General features: G+C 39.6%; 1 protein-coding gene across 2 annotated transcripts in view; it reads left to right on the top strand.

Annotated features, from left to right (window-relative positions):
- The window catches only part of SYNJ2BP (synaptojanin 2 binding protein), a 52,368-nt gene extending 34,133 nt beyond the window's left edge, over positions 1 to 18,235 (top strand). The window contains exons 2-4 of one of the 2 annotated variants that reach the window (XM_037127314.2): positions 1,712 to 1,848; positions 12,372 to 12,467; positions 13,844 to 18,235. In XM_037127314.2, coding sequence (XP_036983209.2) covers positions 1,712 to 1,848; positions 12,372 to 12,467; positions 13,844 to 13,978 — 368 coding nt within the window. In that variant the 3' untranslated portion in view covers positions 13,979 to 18,235. Of the gene's footprint in view, positions 1 to 1,711; positions 1,849 to 12,371; positions 12,468 to 13,837 lie in introns of both variants that reach the window. The other variant, XM_037127309.2, reaches the window with a different exon arrangement.
- The last annotated feature ends 3,621 nt before the right edge of the window (positions 18,236 to 21,856 follow it).

Here is a 21,856-nt window from a genome sequence, read left to right as displayed (position 1 = left end):
AGTAAACTAATGACTCTTCCTCCCAATTATGCTACCACAGTTTTGTTTTTTAATTGTTTCCAGTCTCCTTTCCCTTTGCACCCTGGCTCTGAATTCTATAGTACCTAACATAAAGAAAACCCAAGGGAAGTTCCTTTTTTTTTTTTTCCTTTTCTTTGTAATGCATAAATAAAGTACCTTTATAACAATGGTTTTAGTAAACTGAAATCCTTCCCACAACTAAGTGATTGGTCCATGAAAACAGTGTTTTGGTAGTCAGTTTTCTTTCTGTTTTTTAAAATTTTATTTTGGTGAGTTAAAAACACTTATTTATCTTGCTCTCTTAACAGATTTTTAAGGGTACAATACACTGTTCTTATGTGTGGGCACAATGTTGTACTTCAGATTTCTAGAACTTAACTGATCTTGTGTAACTGAAATTTTATGTAGTCATTTAAAGTAGTCAGTTCTGGAAGCAAAGAAGAGATGGTAGTTGCTGGGGTGGGGAAGGAGAAACAAGGAGCTGCTAGTCATGAGTAATCAGTTTTCTCCTGCAAATACAACTTCACAGTCACTCTACCCAAGTATGTGATTGTTTGTACTTGAGGTAGAAAAGGAAAGAAGAGTGAATTTGGCAATTTACTTCTATCGCGAAGCATCAGTCACCATATACTTCAGACCATAAGATGCACCTAGGTTTTAGAGGAGGAAAATAGGAAAAAAAATTTTTGAAGCTAAAAATGTGGTAAAAATTTAATAACATAAATAACATAATATTTCACCAGTGTAAATGTAAACAACTCAACAGCAGCATTAACAACCATTATTCCTTCCAAATTTGGGGGGGCGTGCATCTTGTAGCCCCAAAATATGGTACCTTTCTGTTTCCCAGGTTTTCTGCCAATGCTTACACTACTGCTGCCTAACTCAAAATAGAAAAAAATAAATGGGACTCCCAAGACCATTTCTTCTGAAACACCACCATACACAAACTCTCAAAAGTTTGGAGAAGTATGGAAGGAAAAGTTTGGTTAGGTACCTCTCTCCCACTACATTAGGAGTAGTTTTTTTGCTAATTAGTTAAAAGCATAGCTTCTTCTCATGAGCACAGCTAACCTTGTTACCTTAATAACAGGAAAGTCAAGAACTGGGTCCACTGAACTCCATCAGTAGATCAGAATCAAACGTGGATGGAAGCACATCTTAACAAGAATCACCATCACTTCACTCACATAGATCTTTTTTATATTTGACAAACCATGTTGATCACCATGTTTGTGTTTTTAGTTCTACCTGATTGGAGTGGGCAGCTCTAGGTACTCTTGACCTCTGTTGGTGATACTATTTGCTGACTTTGCCCATGAGTATTCACCAGCTACATAATATTCTGACTGATCAACCTCCCCACTCCACTAGGCCTTTCACTTTCTTTCTCGTCTTCTTCTTTATTTTTTATTTTATGTTTTAAAAACATTTTATTTATTTTTAGACAGGTGGGAAGGGAGGAAGAAAGAGAGAAACATCAACGTGTGGTTGCCTCTCACACATCCCTACTGGGGACCTGGTCCACAACCCAGGCATGTGCCCTGACTGGGAATCAAACCAGCGACCTTTTGGTTTGCAGGGTGATGCTCAATCCACTGAGCCACACCAGCCAGGGCTCTCTTCTTCCTTAATCCCTTTGTTTTCATTCACCTCTATTGCCTTCACAACTCCTCCATGATTTTCTTAGGGCTGGGCTTCAACATCGTCGGTGGGACGGATCAGCAGCACTTCTCCAACGACAGTGGCATCTTCGTCAGCAGCATCAAAGAGAATGGGGCTGCGGCCCTGGATGGGCGGCTCCAGGAAGGTGATAAGATCCTCTCGGTGAGAATGGCCTGCGGCTTCCTTCTCTGTCCCTGGCTCCCTACACACCACTTCCTACTCCTGGGGAAGATTCCCGCCTGTCTTTTTGGATCAGGAAATGTCCCAATTGAGGGGTCAGCGGGAGGGGCCTTGATCAGTCATCTTTCTCAGCCCTACCATAGAATGTGGAGTGTATTACCTTGCTTGATAGACAAGGCAAAAGTAAGTCCAAAGTGTGAGGTCACTTACCCAAGTTCAAAGAACATAAAACGGGAAGGGCCGAGGGACTGGTGGGTGGGGTAGGCACTTAAAATTCACAAATTTTGTTGTTTTTCTGTTATACTTTATCACTTCCTTTTTTGTAGATTTAAACATTAATATATCTTCCTTTATGCCAAAGCTGCTAGAAAGGAAGTAGGAATTAAGTGTTCTTTTTACACTCAGATCCCTTTTCTCCCATTATTAAGACAAAACATTGGAATGCAACCTGATTTGGATATCTGTCCACTGTGCTTCCATTTCACTCTGCTAATGTCTCTAGTAATACTATATGGTAACCATTAATTCCATTTTCTGGAAGTTTCTCAATTCAGGGACCAGAGCTCTTTTTAACCTTTTACATTCTAGCACATTGTTCAATATGTATTTAACACATGAAACAAGTTAGTAAATTTAGGCAAATCCAGCAAGGCTGGCTGATCAGAATATAAAGTATCATGAATGGTAATATTCCATTTTAGTCCTTTTCACTGACCATTTTGCCTCTCTTCAGTTCATTAAGCTTCTAGACCCTATTTATTAATCTGTTGAGATAGAGACAGTAATAATCTACCTTTTTTTTTCTTAAACATTTAAAAAAAAGAAATCCTCTCCAGGGCCCTGGCCAAGGAGCAGCAGTTGAGTGGGCCTCGTCCTGCAATGTGGAAGTTGATCCTCAGTCCGGGCTTGTGCCTGGCTTGTGGATTTGCTGCCCAGTTAGGGCATGTGAGCGGCAGTCAAGCAGCTTTTCTCTCTCATATCAGTGTTTCTCTCCCTCTTTTCCCTCCTCCCTTCCCCTCTCTTTGTAATCAATAAAATAAATTTTTTTTTCTAAATCTTCACCAGAGGATATGTTTATTGATTTTAGAGAGAGAGAGAGAGAGAGAGAGAGAGAGAGAGAGAAAACATTGATGTGAGAGAGAAACTTTGATTGGTTGCCTTCCATATGTACCCCTACTGGGATCAAACCTACAGCCCAGGTATGTGCCCTGACTGGGCATCGAACCTGCAACCTTTTGGTTTATGGGATGGTGCTGCAACTATCTGAATCACCCAGCCAGGGCTGATTATCTTTTATCTCAAAGAATAGATGAGAAGTTAAGAAGTAGGTTATTTCCCATAGCTCAAAGGAGAAAGACTTTCTAAAACATGAAATCAACTTAAGTGGTACATTAAGGAAAACTTGAGAGTGGGTTGAAATAAAGGTATAGCATGCAGTTAGAAACTGTTCAGTCCAATATTTTAACACAAGAAGGACACGAAAAGTATAGGGGTTAAGAAGAGAGCCATCTTAATTTAAAAGCTTTGGTTAAAGGTAAATTATTGAAGAATGAGGACGATTAGAAGTTTTTGAGGACTATATGTTAAGCAATATGCTGAGAACTTTAAACTTATTTAGTATTGTAGTAACCCTATGAGATGTGTACAATTATTATGCCTGATTTGTAGCTAAGAAAGCTGAAACTTGGTAAGGTCAAGCAGCTTGCCCAGGGTCACACAAGTAGTAAGTGGCAGAGGACTAAAGTTTTGGTCTGTCTGAATTTGGAACCTGTACTCTTAACTAGTGTATTGTACTGCCTCCTAAAAGGTAAACGAAAAGCTAGGATTAGTTATCCTACACAGAAAGTTGCATGGTGAATTAATAGCAAATTTTATGTGTGGTTTTATATAAAAACAAATTAGTCTTTTTATAAAGGGTAGAATTAAACAAGGGGGAAAAAAGGACATAGACCTCAGTGTGAGAGAACTTACTAGACATGCACTGAGATGAAGCCTTTTTTATATGGGCCATCGATTGCCTCAGAAAGAAAGAAATGATTGGCAGGCCATTCATGTTTTTATTATAAAAAGGGTAGGAGGTAAATGTCAATGAAGAGAAAAATAGATGTCTAAATAACTCAGCCGGTTTGAAAATTTATAGGAAAGAGGATTTCACTTTATCAAAATATAAGAAATATTACAAAGATCTATGTAAGATAGTAAATATTACAAATACATATTAAACACTATAAAGAATGATTGAAGTTTATGTTCTGTTCAGTTAAGGAAAAGGAATATGAAAGAAGACAGGGGAAGTGCAAGCAGATATGGAGAGAGATAAAGAAGACAGAGGAAAAGATGGAGCATATATATATAGGTGGAAAAGGGCAGCATATCCTCTCCATTCTATCTAGGTTTATATCCTTTGACTCAAATATCCCTGCCCAGAGTTTGCTCTAAAATTCTTCTTTCTACATCCCATTCCTTAAGAAACAGCGACTCTGTTGTCTCACCATCTTGTTCCTTCTCTGTCCTAAAGTGAATTATTAGCCATTAACCATTAAACGGTTACATCTGTGCATTAGCTCACTTTACCTCTTTGATATACTGAAGTACTCATTTATGATTGGCTTTGGGGTCTCTCTAAAATGATGTTAAATTATTTATTAGCCCATTATCCCATTTATTCTCTACAGGCTAGTCTGTTCTCACACAGGCCCATGTTGTAAAAACTCTTAACTTTTGCTAGATGATCAAACGGAATATGCCCCTTCCTTCGTGCATGTCTTGGATAAGCCCAAGAAGTATCATTAAGTGATCCAGGTTTCTTGTCGGTTATTGACTATTAATGTAACTTTGCATTTCTCCCTAAGTAGCCATATTTTGTCTGAATTTCAAGTTCTAAAAGTAAATAACTGCACATTTGTTATGCAGTTTTCCGTTTCTCATCAAAAGTGAAGTTTAATTTTCACTGTGGATGGTTTAAACACAAAAGAGAGAAAGGTCTTTCACGACTGTAAATGATGCGTGAGGCCCTGTCAGGTCTGGCAGCCACGATACAGAAACGAGAACCCCCGGGGGACGAGCAGGCCTGCAGTTGAGAGGGGCTGGAGGTTCTTCACCCAAAGTTCATTCTTTGTATGTGATGGTAAGGGTGGCTTCATATTAGTATAGGTTATTAGAAGATCTGGGGAAGTTTTCTTTTTGTGAAAAATAAATTAGTAAACTGTCTAGGTTTCTCATTTCCCCCTTGCATCTGCCCAGGAGGGGAGGTGGGTAGTTGAGAGTAATCAGTCCTCAGTGAACTAGACATTTTTATGAAGCGCTGGATGATATAGCTGTTATATTGTACAGGTGAATGTTTCATTTTGACCAAACCCTTTATGTAACAAAAATGGCACAGATTGGGCCATTAGTCAGCTGCATTTCATATTCTCTTCAAGTACAGTGGTTAATTTGATGAATGAAAGAGTTGAGTAGTCATCAACATTTATCAACTATTGTTACCTGATGGCCTGTAGAGTGCTGTGACAGGTTCTATGGAGAATTAAAAGAAGATAAAAGACTTGTTTCTGCTCTTAGCTTAGAATTCAATAGGAAAGACCCCCAGACATCCTCGTTATGTAATCAGCTGCTCAGTCATTGGAATAGACAGAGCCCTTCAGACAAAAGCACCTCTAGGGCAGAGTCTTTGTCTTCTCATCTCTGTGTCCCTAGCACTAGGCCTGTAGCTGGCACACAGTAAGCATTTGCTAAATTAGTTGCTCTGTGAAGGAATTATAGTATAACCGACTTTTTTGGTTGAGCCTAATTCATTGGAACTGGGTAATTTTTTTCTTCAACTTTCATGAAAAAAGAGATACCCCCTCCCCCAAAATGCAGCTCATTTCAAAATCTTGATAAAACATTAAAATATCCAGAGTATAATCTGAGGTCAGTGCTTATTAAATTGAGCCCATTTTTCTCTACATCTTAAACATCTACATTTATATTGTTCTATAGAGTTCCTGAAACTAACATTATCCTGAAATAATGTTAGATTATCCTGAGGCATTTCAGAATCATTAATCATCAAAGGAGACTAATTTTAACTCAGTTTACTCATTTCCTAAGGCACTTTTAAAGACTGCTAACAACCATACTTAAAGCAAAAAATCATATGTTTTCCTATCAGAACACATGTGCCCTGACTGGGAATCGAACAGGTGACCCTTTGGTTCGCATTCTGGCACTCAGTACACTGTGCCACACCAGCCAGGGCTCAAGCCTTTTAAATTATGACCTGTAATAAGAAATATACATGTGTAAGCATGTGCATACACAAATAAACACATGACTGAAGCAAAGTTTAACAAAATAATACTTATTTCTTCTGTGTGTGATGCTTTCTGATATGCTGTGTTTTCTTCTACTTTCACTTTTTAAAAATTAAATATTGGTCTTGACCCACTGGATTGCCTTCACTGTCTTCTGTAATGGGTCAGAAAACACATATTTTAAAAAATCATTATTCCAGTAGATGGAAAGTCGCTGATGAAATCGGTGGATTCATGGAGCGTGTATTAAATAGGGTGGGTAGACCAGGTATGGAAACCATACCCATTTAGAAGACTATTTCAGGCATTTTAGGTTAGAGCTAACTCAAACTTCAGAATCACCTGGAGGACTTGTTAAAGCATAGAACACTAGAGTAGGGTCTGATAGTTGTCACTTTTAACAATTTCCCAGGTTAATGCTAATGCTGCAGGTTGTGGGACCACCCAGAGACCCTCTGGTCTATATTAGTAAAGATGGTGGTAAAGGAAGGGGATGTGACATATATTTGGGGTAAAGCCTATAGAACTTGGTAGTTAATATGAGCTGGAATCTGTAAAAACACTTAAAGGAGATAAATATTAGAAAGCAAATATTAATGGAGTAGAGATGACATTGTCAAGAGAGAAAGAATAATAATTTGTTTTCTGGGGCAGGTTTATCTTGGGCAAAGGATGGGAAATGGTTCTTTAAAAAAAGAAACTTCCTGAAATGGGAGGGAGGTGGGGAGCATGGGGCGGGGTGGGCTGGGATGGGAGAAATAGAAAACTGTACTTGAAAAATAACTAAATAAAATTTAAAAAAAGAAACTTCCTGTGCATTTCTAAAAAATGTCTTGTTTGGGGTTTTGTTTATTTACTTATTTTAAAGCAATTAGAGTGGAAGTTCTTTTATATTAGAATAACTTCAGACTTAACTAAGAGGGTCATAATTAGCATAATTAGCCCATGCCCTGTATAGCACCTTCTTTTGCCTAATGTCAGCAAATATCTTTCTTCCCTATTAGCAGCAGGAGGCTCAGGAGAGGACCAGTATTACACACCCACCAAGTCACTGGTGGATAAAGCTGCTACTAGAGTACAGGCCTTTCAGCTTGGTGTGATACTGACCGTGTGTAGGTCAGGCTTTGTGTAGTTACGGCTTTTGCAGGGTGTACTCTGCAACCAAACCTTGGGAAATCATGTGACACTTATACTTAAGGGTTATTCAGCATACTAATTCAGGTATTATTAGGGTTATAATGATGAATTGAGATACAGCCTCTCCAGATTATTTACAGTAGAATATAAAATGATATGATATAAGGCAGATTTTAGTTTGAGCTTTAAGATGGTTACATAGTACGGACAATCAAAGGAGCAGATCAGTCACATCTAAAAAGGCCTTGTCAGTGAAGTGGCATTTAACTAAATTGCTTTTAAGATTTCAATGCTACTTCAATATATACAGATAAATAAAAACAATATATAAACTAGTTCTAGCCAAGATGGAGGTGTAGGTAGAAACCCTTTGCTTCCTTGTATAACCAAAAGGAGGATAACAACCAATCTAAAATCAATAAACAACCGGAAGTGCCAGAAAATCAAACTGCATGGAACTCCGACAACCAAGGAGTTAAAGAAAAAATCAGAACAACCAGACTGGTGAGGCAGTCGACCAGGTGGGTGGGGCTGACTTAAGGGGAAACTGAGACTCAGTTGACAGTGGACTACCACAGTTGCCACAGTGGGAGAAATTCCCAGTCCCACACGAGAGTTGTTGGAAGGTGCACTAGGGACCAGCAGGCAAGCTGCACTGTTCCCTCTCTGGCCCCGCCCTCACAGGCAGCAACGACACTTGCCCCGCCCCCTTACAACCTATCAGCTGCTCCAAGACAAAGAAATAGGGCCCAAGTGAAAGAACGGAGCAAAACCTCAGAAAGAGAACTAAGCGAGGAGATCGCCAACCTATCTGATGGAGAATTTAAAGCCCTGGTAATCAAAATGCTCACAGATCTGATTGAACAGGGTCAAAAAATGAATAAACAAATGAAAGATACCCAAAATTAAATAAAGCAAAAATATTCAGGGAACCAACAGTGACAGGAAGGAAACCAGGACTCAAAGCAACAATTTGGAGCAAAAGAAATAAACATCCAACCAGAACAGAATGAAGAAACAAGAATTCAAAAAAATGTAGTCTTACCTCTGGGACAACCTGAAACATTTCAATATCCGAATTATAGGGGCACCAGAAGGAGAACAACAACAGCAAGAAATTGAAAACTTATTTGGACAAATAATGAAGGAAAACTTCCCCAATCTGGCGAAGAAGTCGAGGAAGCCTAGAGAGTCCCAAAGAATTTGGACCCAAATAGGAACACACCAAGGCACATCATCTTTAAGTCACCCAAGATTAAGTATAAAGAGAAAATTCTAAAAGAAGCAAGAGGAAAGGAGAGAGTTACCTACAAAGGAGCGCCCTTAAAACTATCATCTTATTTCTCAAAAGAAACCTTGCAGGCAAGAAGGGGCTGGAAAGAAGTATTCCAAGTCATGAAAAACAAGGACCTACATCCAAGATTGCTCTATCCAGCAAAGCCTTCATTTAGAATGGAAGGGCAGATGAAGTGCTTCCCAGAGAAGGTTAAGTTAAAGGAGTTCATCATCACCAAGCCCTTATTATATGAAATGCTAAAGGGATTTATCTAAGAAATTGAAGAAGATCAAAAACTGAACAGTAAAATGACAACTATCAATAAATGAATCTAAAGGAAAAAACGAAAAAAAAAAACTAAGCAAACAACTAGAATAGGAACAGAATCAGAGAAATGGATATCACATTGAGGGATTTCAATGGGGGGTGGGAAGGGAGGAATAGGGGAGAGAAGGTACAGGGAAGAAGAAGCATGATCAGTAGGCATAAAATAGATGGTATAGGAAACAGAGGACTCAAAGAACTTATGTGTACAACCCATGGACGTGAACTAAGGGTGGGGGATTGCTGGAGGGTTGGAGGGGCAGGGCAGAGCAGGGATAAAAGAGGAAAAATTTGGAAAACTGTAATAACATAATCAGTAAAAGATACTTTAAAAATAGTTAAAAATGGAAAAAACAATAAAAACTTCATATTTTCATACAACTCTACATTTTCAATGGGTTACATATTAAATACAGAGGACACTGCAAATCAATAAAAATTCAGTTTATGACATTCATGTGATGGATGGTGATATGTTACTGAAATAAAATCTTTGCTTACAGTATAAATTTATATGGTTTTGTGTTTTAAAGTAAACGTTTGGGGCCCAGCAGCTTGACTTTGAATCCTGGCTGTGCTGCCTCCATTACATGTGCCCATGCAGAGGTGGCATAGCCTTTCTAGTTTTATCAGTAAAACGGGGGCTCCTAACTCACAGGGTGATTGGGAGGACCGGATAACTTAGTGTACGCAAATGAATAGGCAGCTGCAGAGATGGTAATAAATATGCAGTGATTCCTAGCAATCGTTACTGACTACTATGGCAAAGATTATTTTGAACTCAGTATTCTTGCCATTGAATGTCATATAGTTCTCCCACTTGCATTCATATTACTATGAAACTTGGCTCTGATACTGAGCTTTGACACCTTTTTTTTTTATTAACATGACTGCATCCTTAACTTACTTGTATGTCTCTGAAAGAAAATAAATACCTGTTTCTTAAAATGCTAATTACAGTTATCACATGGGCTAAATTGGTTAAGTGAGTATTCTCACTATAATCAGCCTCTCATGCCTATACTCTCCCCCAGGAATTAACTAAAAAGTTGAGAATGACTCAGTTAAGAAATCTCAAAGTTAACTTCCCTGTTAGCATATCTACCGCCCCCCCACACACACACAAAAATCAGAACATGGCTTGGTAGCATGAAATCAAAGTTCATCAATTAGAAAGCCCTGTGTTCATTTCTACACTATGGGCACCAGGACTAATCCTACTTAAGATCAATCTTGGAAGATAAATAGAATTTTCTTAAAGGAAAGGATATTCGGATGGTGGCTATAGCTTAACCACAGGTATGAAAGTAAGAATACATGGGGTTTTTTTGGTCCCAGAGTCAATGAGTTATGTGATTTAGTTAGAGCATAGGCTATACGAAAGCAAGTAATACATTAAATTGGGAACGTATTGTAGGTTCCAGCTATTTCCTAGAGGACTTTGCATCTCAGAATCGGAAGTCAGTCGTGCATGCTTTCCTCTCCTCCTCCCACTTCTGTTTTTGTTTTTGAGCCATACTGTGATATACATGAGAAAGATTGATCTGGAGACATAGTATTTGAGTAGGGTAGAACAGAAGAGATAGAGGAAGGTAAGGCAGAAAGGTGATTACAGTAGTTCAACTAAAAGTGTCCACAGCCTAAAGAGAGATAGTAGAAACAAAATAATAGCATGTGAGGGATGTCATTATGTTAGAGGAATGGCAATATATTGTATGTGAAGATTGACAGAGTGGAGTTTAAAAATATTAACAATAAAAAGTTTTTAAAAACCAAAAAAAAATGTATCAAAATTTTATTCTGAAGGGTTGATAGTGCCAATTAGAAGGAGGTCGGAATGGTCTGGTTTTGTGGGACGTGGTAAGAGGACATGGGACTTGGAGGTGTTGGGGTCTAGCAGAATATCCAGGTGTAGGCATCCAGCAGGAAGTCGGTAAATCCAGCAGTAGAAGTAGGGGTACAGGTTCAGGGGTCTTGCAGATTGTGGTTAAAATTGTGAGAAATCACATGGGAGAAAACGTAAGAGGACAAAAGACAACTGACACTGAGAAATATTTACCTTAAGAAGGCAGGAAGAAAGAAGGGATTAGAAAAGGAGTAGTTCAAGAGCTAAGAGCTAAGTCTTCATAATTAAGACAGGACAGAACTGCAAAATGGAGGAGGTGGTCTGAAGACTGAAAAGGGGCACTGGGGTTTGGTGACGAGTTTACTGCCCGATGGTGAAGTCCAAGGATTATGCCTGTTGGTGACTAAGATGGAATAGAGCTAGAAACTTGAATTTGGGAAAGCCAAATTGTTGGTAGATGAATCCACCAAGGATTCTGGCAGGAGGTAGAGCGGGAAGATTAAGACCCTCTAGGAGAAGAAACACGGTGACAATGAAGATGAGGGGGTTTAATAAGATTTGAGGTTCAGCTGAGCAAAGAATAGTTGGTGAGTCAAAGTAGAGGAATAGTGTAGGAGGAGCAGTAAAATGCTGGCCACTTTATTCTTCTTTCTGGTATCTAAAAACCCTAACTCTAGCCCCTACACTTACTATACTTTTGGGTGAATAACCTAACCTTGCTAAGCTTTAGTTTCTTCATTTGTGAAAACAAGATAAAAAATAGTTTCTACCTCATAGGATTATTGTGAGAATTAAATTAGATAATTCATAATGTATATAGCACAGAGTCTACCAATTAAATATATGAGATGTTTTTGCTGCTGTTGCTGTTGATGTCATTGACATGCATGAAAGATGCGCAGACCTCGGTAAAGTGAGCTATGCTGGGTCACTCAGTGCGGTATGGGGTAGATACCACTTGTGGCTGCTGTCAGTCCCAACAGTAAGAAATATTAATACCAGTAGTCTGTCACATCTCTCACCTCTAAGTGATAGGACTGATGCACCCTGAAACATTTTTTAGGAGTTTGAGTTTGTATCATCACAGAAACATGTTCTTCAGTAAACTTGAGGAAGGTAGGAGCATCAATGGAATCAAGGGAAATTGCTCACAATAGAGCAAGACCAATAGATTGGGCTAGTAGATTAATACCACATCAAAACAAATTGTGGGTGAGTTTCATATAATTACATTTCTAGAGTTGAAGCTGGCAGTGCCAGGGGTGAGAAAGAACCCCGAAGACCATGGCGGCTGTAGGAAGCCAGGCTGGTGCTCATGGAAGACACACAAATACAGTAAGAATGCCAAGTGAGACAGTGTGTAGAGCCAAGATGAAAGGGAGATTACTTTTTTTTTTTAACTTAAGTGCTCTTCAAATGGCCCTTGGAACCTCAGTTCTAGAAAAACATAGCTTTGAAAATGAAAAGAATCACACTGACTTCTAAGTGACTTTACCGATTCTCCGAACCCCTGGAACTTGCTCTGTAGGAGTTTGTTTTGTAAATGTTCGGTCCCATGAAAGTAAATCCTTGACTTCAGAGAGTCTACATTCTACCTCTTACTGCTTTTTCTTGCTGTTTGTGACAGGTAAATGGTCAAGACCTAAAGAACCTGCTGCACCAGGATGCGGTGGATCTCTTCCGGAACGCAGGCTACGCCGTGGCTCTGAGGGTGCAGCACAGGGTGGGTGTCCTGTCGTTGGCAGTGAGCAGCCTGGTACCAGGCTTTCATGCCGTTCTTGTGAATAAACCCTGTGCTGTGCTCTTTAGTGGTGTGTTTGGCTCTTTTCCCTTTCACTCCCACTCTTTTGAGGAGCTTGTCTAGCAGGAGTCTTCTGGAGCTCTGCTTAGCATGAAAAGAAATTCGTGACAGTATTCTTGCAACCCAGGTCCTAGCTTCAAGGAAACGTGCCTTACAGATAAAGTTTGACAACAAATTAAAATAGATGGAGGAAAAATACAACCACAGTCACTTTTTTTAGTAGGGAAGGAAAAATGTATGTCTGTCATTGAGCATTCTTGTTTATAAAACTCTAAATACAAAGATGGTGGTGGGTTTTCTCATACCCACTTACTATGTGCCTTTCCCTGTCACTGCTCTGAGCCCTGACATTATCAACTCGGTGGCTCACCTGACTGAAGCTCTGACGCTTAGAGGAAGCTCCAGGAAAATGCAAGTGAAATTCAGAATTCAGTCAAGGCAGCACCTATCCCTGTATCCTCTTCTTCCTTCCTAGGTCTATATGATTTGAATGATGGGAAGAGAAGCCTGTAGACAAAAGTCCTTCCATATAGCAAGGATTTTGGAAGGCATCTGCAACATAGGTTCAATGTACCTTTAAAGTTATTCTCTCTTAAATCAATGCTTGGATGTGATTTCTTTTGACTTATTTACCTCTGATTCTGTTTACCTCCATATCATATAGGTTTCACCTTTGTCTGTGTCTGCTAGTACATAAGGGAGGAAGGACCTGACCCCATCTTGGGAGGGAGCGGTGTCTTTCGACAGTGAAAGGATTTCTGAGTAATGGCATTACACTGTGTGCAGTTTATGCTTAGATACGATAGTTTAAATAACACTGCTCAGATCTCCTCTTACTGCACTCTGATGACTGATAATTTTCCTGAGTAAACATTCTAGGAAGATGGATGTCCCTCATGTCCTGCCCAGTAGTTTTCAAGATCCTTACAGGATCGATAGACTTCACCTCATGTCTTCATTTTCCTGGTACGGTGCACATGCAGCTTGGTGGAGGCAGTACGAAAGCAGAAGGACGTTACCTGACTTAACTTCAGGGATCCCTTTTGGTCAATAGCACAGAAAGTTAAATGCCTTCCCATCAGACATGTTTTGTTTCCAAAGAATCGGTGACATTGATGTATCGGGTGAGGACAAACCAAGAGGACCCCCACCCCACCTCTGATAGGTACTGCTTGGGTGTGCAGCGTTGGGTAGTCTGGAGACTTTAGACTCAGGTACTAGTTAACCTGGACATTTCAGGTGGGGTAGACACACATTGGTCACTAAAGCTAATGTTTTTCTTTCCCTTCTAGTTACAGGTGCAAAACGGGCCAATAGGACATCGAGGTGAAGGGGATCCGACCGGCATTCCCGTGGCTATGGTGCTGGTGCCACTCTTTGCCCTCACCATGGTAGCAGCCTGGGCCTTCATGAGATACCGGCAACAACTTTGAAAACCTTGCTTTCTTCCAGGGCTCCCAGTGAAGAGAACATTTCTTTCTTCTCTCATCCTCCTTCCCCGCCGTTCTCCCATATCTTTCCCTCTCTCTGCATAGCTCACAGGTGATTCAAAGAGACTGCTTCCCAACCAGAACCTTGCTGTTCAAAATCTGCAAGTCCTAGTGTTGTAATGTCAGAGTAAAGGCAGTGTTTGAAGGAAAGCTGAAGAAAAAAGACTTGCTTAGAACAAATGAGAAGTTCTGTATTTCACTAGGGCCACCAATAGAAGTTCAGCTACAGCCCAAAGAGGGGAAGGTCTAGTCTTCCCATCACCACTGGTGATACCTATTTCCTTAGCTGGCGTGCCTCAAAGACCAGCTCTATGATAGAAGAGGTAGAGGGAATTTTTTTCTTTTTAATGATCTTCCTTGGGAAGTTTTTGTGGCCTTTATTTACTGTATAACTACATACTTGAGTGCCTATATCAAACAAAATATAATGGGGAGAGCATTTTTACTTTAAAAAAACTATATATATATACACACACACACACATGTATACACATATGCATAAATTATAGTGTGACAGTGATGCCTTATGGAGAGTTAAAGAGGTAGGAAGCTGCTCCCCCGGTGTCTAGGTTTCTGATGTAACGATGATCTTAACTGAGGGAGTGAGAGAGTGAGCTGTACAGGATGCCAAACCTGAATTATTAGAAAGAAAGAGAAACTGAAGCAACCAATTAAAAATCTTAGAATTCTCATCTCCTCTCATAACAGTTAAGGTGATGTGGAGATAAAATGCCATAATCCATCTTTGCACAAGTCAATCTGCTCAAAAAACTTTGAGATTTAAAGGTAAATCTTAACCGATCTCTGGTCTACCCTAGTGACTTTTTTGATGCCTCACAGTCCTATTAGAGGATCAGCTGAGTGACTGTGGTCAGAGCTGTAGTGATGGGGCCAGACCAGGCCCATGGAGGAACTCAGTAATGAGAAAAGCTAGTGCCTCCAAGGTGGGACTGGAACCCTCTGAGGCCATCAACCAGTCTTCCAGTTTCTCGCAGCAGGAAAAATCTGAGAGCAGAGCTGCTTTCTGGCAGGATGGGCATGAAATCAGCTTTGCTTCTGATTCAGTTAGGTTTAGAGGGTTCGGATTTAGTTTTTTTTTTTTAAAGGTTCCAAACACTAGTTATGGCTTTTAATGAATGAACTACTTTCCAGGGAAGGGGGAGAAAAGAGATCTGTTTGTTTTAGGGAGCACGGAAGTTTCATAGGGAAGCGTTGAGAGGAGGATACAGATGAATGGATGCTGGGAAATACTAAGGTTAATAATGAGGTGGGGATGTCCTGGTTTGGGGGTATTGAAGGTTGGTTTTAAAGCACTAAAGAAAGCTGAACCAAGGCTAATTTCCTGGCTTTAAGAAAATCATTTCCATCTTCCAAATATGCCAGCTAGATTATAGGCCTTATAATCTTGACAGGAGTACAAGGACCTTCCCTTAGGTATCGGTTGTGTCAAATTTTTAGCACAGATGATCTAGTTAAGTGTTTTACAAATGTTGATTGGACATTAGCATTGTTAAGACATTCTACAAAGAAATAAATACACATAGCTTCCATTCTAAAGGGCTTTTTGGTTCCAGTTGGGAAGAGAGTACCTATACACATAAAAATGGAATTAGCTGCATAGGCAGGGCACTGGGAGTAGGTGTCAAATATATATTGCAGGCACCTAAAGGGAGCATCTACTGAGAAGTGAAACACTTGAGAAAGTTCCCTGGAGGAAGGGGACAAGTTTAAGGACCCTTGAGTAGCTCACAGTCTAGTTAAAGAATTCTTAAGTGCATGAGAACTTAAAAGTATACACCATCAGGTTAAATAACAGTTGAAAACAGTTATAAAAGAAATGGTTATATTCATAACATAATACAGTAAAAAAAAAAAAAGATCTGCAGAGAGTCATGACATTTTTCTAAGGTGTTTGGAGAAAGAAAGTTGTTACCTAATGACGTGAGGTCAGAGTGGAAAGAGAAGGCTTTTAAAAATAAAAGTCCCAGTAAGATTTTGCCTCTGGGTCAAATAGTCCTATAGGGAGAAACTTGCTTTGGACAGTGCTAATGTGACTTACACCTTTGAGCCTGCCTGGACTGTTCATTACCTTTGAGACTCACTTAGACCATTGTACTTGTCTGTTCCACAGAGAAACACTGACAGTATTTCAGTTGTCACCTCAACCCACCCTGCTGTGGAGGCACAGCCCTGGGGCCCTCCCTGTGTCTGGAGGTGTGGGCTGCCACCACAGTGGGCCTGCTTGCCCCCCGGACCCACCTCAGGGTTTGGACAGTAACTCTTGGAAGGACCTGAGGCATACATACAAAATGAAACAAAATGGCAAGCAGGAAGGAAAGCTATTTTTAATTTTTTATTTGTTGGTATATGTAAATAAAGAACACGTATTCCACCATTAATAGAAGTTTTATGTTGATAATAGGGATTCTGATGCACTTTAAAAATTTAGGGTTTCTCTGGATTTAAGTAGCATTTAAAGTCAATATATTAACATTTTAGGCAGGTATGCTATTATATTTTTATTTCTGATTCTTATCATAGATAAGATTTGAGTCCATTGTGGGTCATTAAAAAAATCCATGCTGTTTATAAATTGAATCTAATATTCCTGCCACTTTATAGATTGTATCCAATTATTTCTACCACCTAAATTACTGTGTTCAAAGCTTTAAAAAAATGAATGTAAGTATTTTTAAGACTGTGTACTTAAAATACTTCTATATTTTTCTGTATTATACATGTAATCCTACTAAGACATTGTTAGCTTCAGTCACCTATTTCCTTTTCCTGCCTGGTTTTCAGCTATGCTCTTGGTGTAATCAGTCACACCATCTAGCCACGTGCAGTGGAAAAGGGAAATTCATATTTGTTCCTGCCTTCTGTGCCAGGTACTGTGCTAAAACCCTGATTGATAACACTATTTGTTCATGCCTCACAGCTCTGAGACTAAGTATTATTATAAAGACACTGAAGAAGAATAAAGTTACTTTCCTGAGATTGCATAAGTGGTGATAACAGAATCAGAATTTCAACTGAGGACTTCAGGTGCTAGCGTCAGTGATAGTTCTTCACTGGCAGTGGTTCTTAAAGTGAGGCCTCTGGTTAAAAGCATCAACAGCACTTGGAAACTTGCTAAAAAAAGCGGATGCTTGGGCTTTACCCCAGACCTACTGAATCGGGAATGAGGCAGGTCACCCAGCAGTCTGTTTTAATACTCCCTCCAGGTGACTGATTCAGCTAAAGTTTGAGAATCACTTCTGTATGCCAATAATTGTCCCCATTTTCTCAGATTAGAATTACCTGGAGAGCTTGTAAAAAATCCTGATGCCCAGGCTGCACTGAGGCCCAGTCAGTAGACTCTGGGTGTGGGGGTCAGGCCCCATAAAACAAAGTTCATTAGGTGACTAGTGTGCAGTAGCAGCAAAAAACACTCGATGGGACTTTAACCTAGACACCGTTTAAGTTACATACAGCATTCCTCCAGTCAAAATTGGGGATTTCACTTGGGCCTTTTTAGAGGCCAACTCTGTGAGTGTCTGCCGTGAGTAGGGATGTGGAATAAGAAGTGGAACGTTCTTTGGCTTCTGATTCGCTAAGGACTGATCAGTCTCCAGCAAAATGTATTAGTGTTTCAGGTTGTGCATCTGTTAAATTTGAACCAAACTGTAGAATGCTGGAGCAAAAGGAACTAGAAAGATCTATCCTAGAATCTTTTTCTAAATGAGAAAGTCGAGGCTCAGAGGAGTGAGCTAACTTAACCCAGATCACAGACTTAGTTTGTGGAACAGGTGCTTTTTCTGTCTCATCTTTATATCTTGAATGTATCCACTACATGAACATGTACAAAACTCCTTTTTATCTCAATCTACTTCCATCTTCTCTCTTCTGGGTCTTTGATAAAGACCAGAAGAACTGACTGACTGCCTAAGGGTGTTGCAAACATGCATAATTGGGAAATGCCACATAATCTGAGAAAGATCTAATATCAGATTCAATTAAATGAGTTCCTCTGAGACTAATTCCAATTGTTCTAGAGACGTATGTTTTTTTGACATTGGACATTGTTTTTATTGTGTAAATAAGCAACTTCAGATATTTAAAGAAATGAAGTAACATAAGGAACACTAAATTTTTAAGTATGCGGAGGAGTGGAGTTGATGTATTTTCATGTGGAGCCAATAAAGATTTTATTCTAGTCAACTTTAGTTGAAATGTATCTTTGGACAGATGAAGGTTTTCCCTTCATTCAGGTGCTGAAGATACAAAGGTAAATAAGGTATAGTCACTCTGAGCTGAAATTTCATGATTGAAAAGTGGTGTATTTGTTGATGATTTTAATGTTTTTTACTAACATCACCTAGAAGCAGAAGATCGAGTTATGAAGCTCTCTACCTCCCCCCAGCTGTTACAGGGTTACACCTTGTAATTCCAATCTAGGGGTGAGCCCCTTTTGTTTTCTCTTTTATCTGCAAATCTTTGAGACCAGCGCTTGTGTTCCAAAGGGCAGTTGTGATCAGAAGGGAGACAGTATTTTAAGGAATTCTGTTCTCATCTGAACCAGGTTCTTAACTGCCATAGACTCTTGCCTGATGTTGATATTTATATGTGGATTACAAAGCACTTGATCTACTTACCTGATATACTTGATGATAATGTAATGACATATATTCTAAGACAGCATTGCCGTGTCTGAAGAATCAAATTACAGCAAACTCTAGGTCTTGTTTCCACATGTTGTCCCTACTGTTCATGTTCTTTTCTGCAGAGTGAAAAGGGAAGGGAGAGGCCTGGAGTATGTTTTCATATGCAACTTGATCATTAACAGTCATTTACAAAAGAACTTTGTAGTTACTGTAATCATTAAATTTATTGACCAATCCCAGGACAATGAGATGATAATTCTTAGTTTGCAGACTGGTAAATGGAATCACAAAATTGAATTCTATTTTAATTCTGTACCTGCAGTGCTTATTTAAATATGAATTTATTATTACTGGATATATGTGCATTTTACCCCTGGGCCATATTACTTCTTATAAGATTAATTGCCTTATGAACCTTATTTTATTTTGCTTCCTTTCTACTTTGATCTTAATGTCACATTGCATAACTGAATTTAAATGGCAAATAGATGCCCTGTAGCCAATTTGGAAGACACTTGGACATAAAATTGTATCTTCTAGGGAATATTACACATTAAAGATGTTAGTGAGGCCATCAGAATAGATGAAAATGCCTTAATCTTTGCTGAGTCAACGTAAGAAACATTTAAACATGTAGAGAATTTTTGGTGAGTTTATTTGAGCCAAACTGACGGCAAGTGGCTGGGAAGCAAAACCTCTGGTTCCGGAGCAAGTTGAGATGATGCTCCGGAGAATGGAAGTTTAGCACCTTATTTTATACCTTACAATCAAAGGAGGAGGCCTGAGGGGGTTACATTAACTCCATTAGTGATAGATTAGGGAGGTGGGAGAAAACAAAGGGGAAGAATCTCTGGGACTGGATAAAAACTAAAATGGAGAGATACATACTTTGACATTGGTGGGTATACCATAGTTAAGCATGAACATTTACAGCACACAGAGGTGGTATGGGGGGAACAAGATGACAATGAGAGGCTTCCCAGAGGTCTGCTCTAGTAGGAGAGTGTGCTCTGAGGGGTCTGGATAAAAGGGAATTATCTTGACAGTCCAAGGGTATGTTATCTTAGATGCAAAAGGCAACAGAGAGGCTCGGTTAAGGTAAAGATTGACCTTTGTTAGGGGAAGAAACTAGCCTAGGACGTGACTACCCACCATGAACTGCTTTTAGTTAGTAAGTTTTAATCTCAGGCCATCTTTTGTGGTTACTTTAGGTCTGAGTTTGTAAGTCTGCCACACAGGCCTCACCTGAGCTTTTCAGATCAGTATGTGGCCCCTTTGCTTCCACAGCTATTTGATACCAGATACAGCAGATGAGACAATAGCTTAACTAGGTGTGCCTAGCTCAGTGTTGGCATTCAATAAATGTGTTGCATTTGTAAGTGAATCTTTATAATCCACCTTAGTTTGGAGATTGTTGAATTTTTTTTCCAACTTCTTATAGTAGCACCTCTGTCAGAACAATGGAAAGAAGAAAGAGGAATCTAAATTATTGATTTGAGGCTTAGCTTTGACTAAGGAGCTAAGGATAAGGGTACTGTTTTGTACTACTAATAAATGGCTAACAAGCATTCACCTCTTTACAATATTTCAGCTACTGTTCTAAGCAGCTGTTCACTTAAACCTCACAGCAGCTGCTGTTATCCCTATTTTGCAGATGAAATAACCAAGGTTTAGGAAGATGAAGTTATTTGCCCAAGTTATACAGCTAGAACCCACATACATAACCATGGCACCACACTGTCCCTGTTCTCTATGTTGCCAGGCACTACACTGAGCTGTCCTTTTGTATAACTAATGTCATAATGACATAACTAATGTCAACAAATTCTCACAACCATCCAAGTTAGTATCAGTGATCCCATTTGTGTAACTCAAGGTTTAAAGAGGTTAAGAACTTGTTCAAGATTCCAAACCTGGGAATTTACTGCAAGCCAATGAAGAGTCCACTATTCACCATCCCAGAATGTTAACTTTATTGTACTCAGTTTGGTTCAACCCTGCTAGCCCAGCCTTCTTCCTTTACAGAAAACAGGGAGTTGACTACACTAGGTACAAAATAGCAGTAGCAGTACCATCCTGTATTTATACCCAAAGTTTGAAGTCGATTGCCAGCCTTTGGTATCTTGTGGCCCCTTCATCTCCCAGAGGCTTACAAGATACAGACAAAGCAAAAATGGGTTTGTGCCATAGGATAAAAAAGGCCTTGTTGGAACTGAATATTGACCTTTTGCTGAAGTTACTCTGCGTATAGCTGACATGAACAGAAAAGTCAATTTACATTGGTCACCGTTGGTCTGTCACACAGCATAGTGCAGACTTGGAGTCAAAGTGTTAGTCTATAGCTGTAGTGTGTACAGAATGGCCATCTTCCCCCTTGATGGGCAAGAAAGTACATCAGTTAACAATTATATATAACAAGCCACTGCAAAACATAGTGACTTAACCATGTTTGAATAAATTTTTAAAAAAGATTCTGTGGATTGTCTGAGTGTTTCTCCTCCTGTTAGCACCTGGGGTCACATGCAACTGAATTCATCTGATGGCAGAACAGAGGGAGGTAGTCCTCGATGACCTCTCTTCCCTGTCTGTGAGTTAGTGCTGGCCATTGGCTGGTATGCCTTGGTTCTCCACATCGCTTCTCATCTTCATAGAATGGGCTCCAGGTGGGGGTATCTTAGTGTTTCAAGAAGGCAAGTCCCAGTGTGGAAAGCACTAATCAAACCTTTGCATTGTTCACATTTGCTGCTGTCCTGTTGGCCAGACCCAACCATGGTCAAGTGCCAAGTCACTTGGAGAAGTCACCTAAACTTCACCCCTTTATGGGAGGTAGTGCAAATAATTTGTAGTCATTTTTAATCCACCAAAGAAAGGAGACAATTTGAACAGCAAAGACCAGGGGTCTGCAAACTTTTTCATAAAGGACCAGATTATAAATATTTTAGGCTTATGGGCCTTTTTTTTTTTTTTTTTGCAGTTTTACTGTGATAGAAACCATAGACTGCATATAGGCGAATGCGTGGCTGTGTTCCAGTAAAATTTTATTCACAAAAACAGCAGGCCTTGCCAGACTGCAGTTTGAAGACCACTAACAAAGACAACTGCAGGTTGAGATGGACTTTTAGGAGTAAAATCCAGAGGAGAAAGCTCTCCAGTGTTGGTCCTGTTGAGTTCCAGATTG

This window comes from Artibeus jamaicensis, unplaced genomic scaffold (genome assembly GCF_021234435.1).
Source record: "Artibeus jamaicensis isolate MK-2021 breed Jamaican fruit bat unplaced genomic scaffold, CSHL_Jam_final contig_851, whole genome shotgun sequence".
In the NCBI taxonomy this organism is placed as follows: domain Eukaryota; kingdom Metazoa; phylum Chordata; class Mammalia; order Chiroptera; family Phyllostomidae; genus Artibeus; species Artibeus jamaicensis.
This window is presented reverse-complemented; position numbering and strand designations above follow the sequence as displayed.